At 34.6% G+C, this 8580-nt stretch overlaps 1 protein-coding gene across 3 annotated transcripts in view; it reads right to left on the bottom strand.

Moving 5' to 3' along the window:
- Window positions 1–28: 28 nt before the first annotated feature.
- The window catches only part of ATL1 (atlastin GTPase 1), an 81669-nt gene continuing 73117 nt past the window's right edge, over window positions 29–8580 (bottom strand). The window contains exons 11-16 of one of the 3 annotated variants that reach the window (XM_032405071.1): window positions 7564–7620; window positions 6612–6683; window positions 4723–5154; window positions 4171–4228; window positions 3459–3473; window positions 1226–1313 (exon numbers count right to left, since the gene is read on the bottom strand). In XM_032405071.1, the coding sequence (XP_032260962.1) occupies window positions 3460–3473; window positions 4171–4228; window positions 4723–5154; window positions 6612–6683; window positions 7564–7620 (633 nt within the window). In that variant the 3' untranslated portion in view covers window positions 1226–1313; window position 3459. Of the gene's footprint in view, window positions 1314–3458; window positions 3474–4170; window positions 4229–4722; window positions 5155–6611; window positions 6684–7563; window positions 7621–8580 lie in introns of all 3 variants that reach the window. The other 2 variants (XM_032405069.1, XM_032405070.1) reach the window with 2 other exon arrangements.

Below are 8580 nucleotides of genomic sequence, written 5' to 3'. Positions count from 1 at the left end.
CAGAAGGTCCAAAAAGCAAAGGAAGCAGTATATAATGAAAGGGATATTGAAAAAATGAAAAAGCAGGTAGAATTTTATCAATTGGAAAAGTTATTTTTCAGAACATGTAATCAAACTTTTCTAAGATGTAGGCTTCTATGTCTTAGGAACTCTCATATAGTCTTCTATCTTAATCATTCTTTCCTGTTACTCATTATTTTGTATTACTGTTTAATTTAAACCTGGCTAAGCCATTTCTAAGGAAGTTAGAAATTACTATTTTAGAGCTCCCAGATTATAGAATCACTGATTTAAAAGAACTGAAAGGTACCTAAAAAAGGGATTAGCATACATTTCTTAAAGTGGAAACTCAGATTTGTAATGGTTGTCAGCACTGAAGAAAATGCATTTTTAATTTTAAAAAGAGAGATAAACCTTTTTATCAATCATTCTGTATCAGTACCTCCCAAACATTTCCAAATTCAGTATTTGTTTTTAATATTAGGAACCAGAGTAAACTTTAATAATAGGTCACATGTTAAAAGAATAAACCTATGAAGAATACATTTCTTTGTGTACCAAATGAAAAAATATACAATGCAGTGAAACTCAAGTACATATACAAAGTGATTTTTTGTGCATTTTTGATCAAGAAGTTTATATTCTATATTAAATCATAATATAAAAGAAGCAGTATTTAGTTTTTGATAAAGCAACTGAAAAGCTCTCAAGTGTCTTTAAAAATAAAAGCTCATGGTATATATAAGATGATACAGATTGAATCAAGCCTGTTTAGTTGTTATGCTATGCTTAAATGGATGACTATGTGAAATAATTTAAAAATTCTGTAGAAATTAAATGAGCATATCCAAACAAGGAGTAATATTACTACATGGTTTAATTATAACCCAGTAGTAGAATTTAGTAAATTCAAGCAGAACATGTGTACTGTCATCATAAATAGACAAACACTTTAAATTATAACAGCATATTTGAAGACAAAACTAAGAAACTGTACATGTTAACAAAAATGATATAACCATGCATTACATACATCTGCTTATTAAACACTGAAGTAAAAGAACTAAACCATTTTGAAATTTTCAGAGGAGCTTGGTATTTTACTCTGTCCTCATAGAAGCACTTTGAATGTTTGCATGGAGACATAAAACTGAATATTTAACTGACAATTGGTCATGCACCTGTACTTCTAAAAATTTGGATTAAATTTTCTTCTTTTCTGATTGTTCAGTACATTCTGACTTTGGCGCAGGAAAAGCTTGATGATACAGATGTCTGTGGGTTGCTGCTGCACTGTAAAGCTTGTATAAAGCCTAGAAAGACAAGAATCAAGATTATAATCACAGATGTAAAATTTTTCCTTTTTAGTGTAATTAGTTTATGTACTATATAATTAGCATGCTAAATGTGGAATCTTTATGTCATTAGTCTAAGATATAAATTAATAACTAATCTTAGAACTCAAAAATATTTTAGCTTGTCCACTGTGTGTGTGTTTTTGCTTTTGTGGATTGATCTTTGTGGTGGTAAATGGTTTATTCTCAGACTGCATTTCCTTGGACTTTGCACACCTTTTGGAGCAGGGCTTCCTAAACACTGTGCCCCAGGGGTGTGCTGAGAACTCATATCGTGAATATTACCAGTTTTGGAGGAATTATAGGATCTCATAACTTCTGACTGCCAATAGCTGTTTTATTATACACAGCTAGGCCACTTGCTATCCGGGCTTCCTTACAGGTTTTTCAGAATGGAACCATTTTTTTTCCCCATTATTTCTGGATATGGTCTTGCCAGTAAGTACATATGTTGCCCCTCCCCTTGCTACACTGGGATCCTTCATTTAAACATTCTCTTCCCTCCCTTGTTTCCATTATTTGATTTATATCTTATGAAACATTTTTCAGAAGCATTACCTCAGAAAGCCTTTTCTCATAAAGCTCTGATTGTTCTTTGTGTCTACAGTGTTTGAATCATAGGAATTTTTACATACTGCTTTACATAAGTGTCCATGAATATTTTTGTCCTTTTTTCCCCCTCAGTAAATGTCTAAGGTTCATTCCCTCTTCTGATTTTCATATATTGAACCCTCAGTTAAAACCAACTTTTCTGATGTAATTCTGGAGTCTGTGAAGAGTCTGAATATTTTTAAAAGCTTAATATCCTTTTTTTTTTTTTTTTTTTTTAAATTTTTTTTTTTATTTATTTGCGAGAGAGAGAATGAGAGACAGAGAGCATGAGAGGGAGGAGGGTCAGAGGGAGAAGCAGACTCCCCGCCGAGCAGGGAGCCCGATGTAGGACTCGATCCCGAGACTCCAGGATCACGACCTGAGCCGAAGGCAGTCGCCTAACCAACTGAGCCACCCAGGTGCCCAATATCCTTTAAATAGTAACCAATGCCCAGGAAATTCCATTAATTTTTATCTTTTTGAAGTCTCGATAGCTGTTTTCTTAAGTCTAAATAATGCCATCATCAGTTCTGTGAATGCACATTGGTGTAAATTGGTATTGTCCCAGATCTATCATAATCCTAACATTCAACTTAGATTTTTACTTTTTTAATGAATTTGTTTTACTGAATTTTACATAAAATACTTCTCTATTGCTTGTATTAAATGTATCATTGGTATTGATTAGACTAGGACATACTCCAGTTATATGTAACAGCAGAAACTGAGGAAAGAATTATGTGCTATCTCAGTAGTTGTTCCAGATCAGTTTTGCTTCCTGAAGATAATGACCAGAATAACTCTACAGAGATAATTTTTCTTATGTAACAAAGGATTCTTTCCTGCAAGCCCCGGTTCTTACCTCGGAGTTTTGCCCATGTGCAATAGGAGAAATGAACACCAATTTACAGGTCGGTCTGAGGAATGCTAAGAAAGTTACACTTTATACTGGCCTGGAACCTGCTTAGAGTGGTAAAGGTAACTGTCACTCAAAAGCCCGCGTTAAAAACATCTAAAGGTTGTAGCTCCATTTCAATACTCTCTACTAGTTAGGTTTCCTCAAGATGTATAACTTTTTATTTCACTATGCAGTAGAGCAAAATGCACAATGTTGGAACTTAAGAATTTTGGAATTTTTTACACATTCAGGAAATAAAACATAAAACAGGATATTCTTGATAATCAACTGTTATGTTTCATATGCAGATCAAATCACATAAAATGTCTGGAATAAATACAGTATTTTAAAACCATGTTAAAAATTCACAGTTAAAATTGTGAATCTTAGAAGAACACAGGAGCAGGTGTCACCAAAGATTTTTTTAAATTTAAATTCAGTTGACATACAGTGTATTCTTAGTTTCAGAGGTAGAGTTTAGTGATTCATCCGTTGTATATAACACCCAGTGCTCAGTCCATCACCAAAGACTTTAATCCATTAATGCCTAGTTGGTTTATAAAATGCCATAATTTTTATAAATATATAGCTCTCAATTAAAAATTTTAACTTACCTCATTTGTACTTCCCTGTGGCAAAGGCAGTTTAAAAGGGAAAAAAGAAAAGTATATATCCTGCTTCATTAATAGCATTATGATAATTCAACTTTGTTTATAGTATTTCTATAGAGCATTTAAGAACAAATACTCCTACAGGTTTTTTCAGTTCAGATTACACGTTTTATCTGAATCTTTCGAAGAACCCAATTGTATATTCCTCAGAGGGTTCAGCATCATATTCTAGGAAGGCTTTGGGATTTACCTCAAATAGCCCCTCTTTAGTCTTCTAAGGTTGAGGAGCTATTTGAGACAGTGGCCCAGAGGATTCAGTTTTTAATTCATTCTTTACCCACAGTACTACCATTAGTTTATCTTAACTAGATTCTTTAAAGGCACATGGTAAATTCATTAGTTAAAATTCCATTTTAAAGAGTATATGTAAGTATAAATGCTGGGAGAATTGTAGCTATTACAAGCTACCTGCAGAACATAAGTTCAAACGTCTTAACTCCAAAAGTTTATGAAGAATCTCAATTTTAGCCTCACTAAATGCCCCTAAATTTTCATAAGGTAACTGAAGACACTTCCAGAATGACAGAGTGAGTTCATGATCGTTCTAGGTGTGTTTATAATTGTCTTCCCTACCCACCCATCAATTATTTGAACAGTGGACCACAGTGACCCTGACTCTAGGCTATGGTTAATTGAAACATAAAGGACAACTGACCCATGAGCAGCTGATCCAGAGGTTGACCTGGACTCATGCTGTGGCCCGGTACAAATGCCTAGTTCAGATAGAGACAATCTGAAGTAATCAGATCTTTCTTTTGCTTTTTAGGAGTTTATACTAAAAGAGATAGTGATACAACAACTTATGATAGTGGTTCACATACACAGCCAACGCGAATCAAATGATAGGTTGTAAGTACGAAATAATCTTCACACATAAACAAGTCACAATCCGCTCAATAAAAACTCAGCTGTGCTTTCTCACACTTCTTTTTAACAGCTTTAACTTTTAGGATAAATAAAAGTAAAAAAACAAAACTGCCTAATCCACAGATATTTGAAGACACTGAAATGTTAACTGGAAACCAGTTACGTAGGACTTCACATATTGTATTATAGTTAGTTGTTTGTGTCTGGCCATCTTGACAGATTCTAAGGCTCTTGAAGACTAGGGCCCGAGTCAGGTTCACCTGTTTAGTTCTAACACCTAACATTGTGTCTGATACATAGTCTGCTACAATTAGCTGAAGAGGATTAAAAGTATTCTTACCTGGTCCCACAAGGCTGCAGCCACCTGGTCTATTACAGCTCCCAGCTCTCGGTATTCCCCAGAGTACCGGATGTATGCCCAGGTGCACAAGGTGATAAGAGTCAGTCCCATTATCATATTGCATAGGCTAGCTATGATGTCCAAACCAATGAATCCAGTCACACCAGCAATCACATAAGTGATAAAGATGACAACAAACAGTGTGGCTGGGGTACGAGCTGCATGGAAGATATTTTTGCTATCATTGTGCTTGATATACTGGATGTAAAGTTCATCTATTTCACTCTCCAACTGTTGAAGGTAACGCCGGCTAAATTCCTCCCCACCCATCTTCTTCACCCCTCGGAATAGCTTCACAGATTCTTCCTTAAGCTCCAAATGTTTGGCCTGTAGGTCATTAGGTGCCAGAAATGGTTTGTCACCACCACAAATCTGTATCAATAGACAAGTGCTGTTTATGCAATGCAGAGTAAAATTAGCAACTGTATCACAATATTCCACTTAGCTAGCTGAATTTGTTAGAACACAGTAATCAAAAGGAATTTACATATATGTTTTGTCAGTCCACATCTTTGCGCACTCCATATCACACATGAGTAATAAGTGGGACCAGTATTTTATAGATGACTTATGTAAAGCCATTCTTTTTTTTTTTTGACCTGGGAAAGAATATCCAAGACTTAATCCAAGTTCCTCAAGATGAAAAGGCATGATTCACAGAATGAACCCAAAATCAAATAAACTACTTATATACAAGTTCCTCTGGGAAATTTATTCTAACTCCACTGAAGTATTTTTGGCCAATGACGTTTAACTTAAAACAATAGCAATGTTATAAAACTCGAAAGTAAAATTAGGAAAAACATGTTCTTTGGCAGTTTCACTGATTTTGTTTGAATGGAGCCCTTTCACAGTATTTCCTTCAATAGACTAAATGGGAGAATATTCAATGTTCTTGGACTACATTTTCATTTTTTTCAAAAGTTACAAGGGAAATCTCAGTTACCCATACCTTTCACTTTTGTTATTTGAGATTTAACTATATAAAGCATACTCTCATTCTAGTCACCCTTTACTTATGTTGTGAACCATTCCTTATACTATATTTCCCTTGACTCTTGAAATTCCATCAATTTTGGATGTAATTTATATAACATGATTTTCAGGGGGAAAACCTATTATATTAGTAGATACGTACAATAATTATTAGATTAGCATCCTAATTCAGAACGTTGAAAAGAGGAAATGCAGTATATAGAAATACTGGCCCTTGAAGTTTAATTTCTTTTTTTCCTAATGGGTTTTTTGGTTTTGTTTTCTGTTTTTGAGAGAGAGAGTGTGTGCTAGAGGGGGCGGAGGGCCAGAGGGAGAAAGAGAGAGAGAATCTTAAGCAGATTCTAAAGCTCTTGACCTGAGCCCAAACCAAGAGTCGGATGCTTCATCAACTGAGCCACCCAGGCGCCCTAACGGGTTTTTATAGTTAAGATAAAAATACTGAAATTGTTGCATGAAGGGAGGTGTAGTGGAGAGGGTAGCACATGTTATTTTAGTCACTAGAGCTTATAAATAGTGGGAAGATGTGGGGAAGGAAGGAAGGAAGGAGGGAGGGAGGGAGGGAAGGAAGGAAAAGAAAGAAAAAGAAAGGGAAAAGAAAAAATATATCTCTAATGTAGAGAGAACACATTTATGTTTTAAATTGTGCATACATAGTGTTCCTTTCCTAAAAAATATTTTAGGTATACAATAAATAGAAATGTGATATATATAGGCTGAGAAAGAATAAGTCAAAGCCACTTCTTTGCATGTGTAGACAGTGTAACTTGGAAGAAAAAAAAGAATGAGCTCATGGAAGAAATACTGATTTTATTTAAATATTATTTAATTCTTACCTCTTCCATCTTTTTGTTGTATGTATCCTTGGCAGTTGCCACGGCCGCTAAATTGTTAGCCTCTGCTGTGGCCTTTGGACAAAGTACAAAATATGATGTAAAATGGAATTCATATTTATTAAACCTTCACAGGCAGTTCTCATTTCTGAGTATCATGTGCAAGAAATGTACAAGAACACAAGGTCATGAAATAATTTGAAAGAATTCAAGTATTTCCACTACATTTTAAAAAATTCATAAAATTAAAATTTCAAAATACATGTAAGTTTACTCGGTAAGCCATAGTTATAAAAATGAATTTCCATTTGGAAGATTTTTTCCTCTTAAAAAAATATTTTTAAGCCTCTCACCAAACGTGGGGGGAAAATCTATAAACCCAAACACATGGGAAATAATACACAGTACATTTTGTATGTACTAATATATATACAAACATGTCTTACGTTTAAGGACTGATAGTGATAGAACAATGTATCACTGGTAACAAAAAGGAACTATTAAGAATTTAATTTTTTTAGATAGGTAAGGAAAAAGCTAGTTTCTCCTTTCTTAAATGTTTATTTGTAGAGACCACGTGTTTTAAAACCTGGACCTGCTTTTCTACTTGTTACATGTGTGACCCTAAGCCACAGTATGAGTCTGTTTTCTAAACCAATTTTGTACAAAGAGAATGAAAGCTTTGGTATAAAGTGCTTATATGTCAGCACAAGTGAAGCTCCTCTATGTGTACATGAACCTGGTTAGCTGCACACACAAACAGTAGTTAACAGAAAAATAATCTTCCAATAAATCATTCCAATATTTTTATTTGCTGATTTCTGACTGCCAGATTGGAGCATATCTCTAGCTTAGCATAGCATAAAGCTAAGGAAAGCTTAGCTTTAGTGACAAGTATGTTTTAAAACGTCATGCCTCCTGATTAGTAAATACCTGTAACATGAAAAAAAAATACCTGTAACATGGATTTGGGATGTGGTAATTCTTCACCTTGGTAGATCTTTATATAAGCCTTAAAAAAAAGGAAAGAAAAAGAGAGACTCAGGTTCAAGTAATTCCATTCCATATTTCTCCAATTCTGTTAAATTGTTTTCTAAGCTAAGGTCTTGACAGTTTGGGGAACCATTATCTTTCTCATTTTAATGCCCCCTTTCTTAGTTCTGTTCCTTTTTCCTGAAGTGCCCTTTTCACACAACTCCTCTTGCCAACCCTACCCTTCTTAAAGGCTTAACTCACTGCCACCTCCTCTAAAACTTTCTCACATCCTTCTGCTAGGAGTAACCTTTCTTTTTCAGTTACTCACGGGCATTTGTACCTGCTGATTTGTACCTGCTGATGTCATAAGCTTTATGGAAGAGATTTCTGTAAGGGTCCTTAATCTCCTGCTAAATTCTAAGCTCTTCCATAGTGTTAGGCACAGTAAGAATTCAAATTTTAGGTAGATAAATAACATCTCATTTATTGCCAAGAGTGATGAAGATAATCACACAGGAGGTATGTGACAGGATTTTAAATAACAAAAATGTGAATTTTAAAAATTGGTATTTTAGTCCTTGGAGCATCAATCCACAAATGAGATTGGTAACTGAAATTCCCCCACTGTATGTGGTTGGTTTAAAAAAAAAAAGTGTAGTATTCGGTGCTACCTAAGGTAAACAAGTAAATGCAAATTTAAAATAATTCCACTTCAAATCGGCCCTCGGTGCAGAGAGAGAAATTGCGGAAGAATTTTCTCCAATAGGAAGGCAAAGTATAGCCCCTTTGAGAACATCTTCAGAATGAAGGTAAAATTCTGTATACCTCATGACTGAAGACTACTACATGTTATGGACCTCGAGCAACACCTTCTCCCCCAACAAACAAATAGACTTTACCAACTCTTAGATACATTCATACTTCAAAATATATTTCTCTCAAGATAGTTATCTCTTACGAGTTTTCTTTAAAATTTTAATTTCAGAAAGCAAGCTCC

This window comes from Phoca vitulina, unplaced genomic scaffold (assembly GCF_004348235.1).
Source record: "Phoca vitulina isolate PV1807 unplaced genomic scaffold, GSC_HSeal_1.0 scaffold7, whole genome shotgun sequence".
In the NCBI taxonomy this organism is placed as follows: Eukaryota; Metazoa; Chordata; class Mammalia; order Carnivora; family Phocidae; genus Phoca; species Phoca vitulina.
Note: the sequence above shows the minus strand (reverse complement) of the source record. Positions and strands in the feature narration are given on the sequence as shown.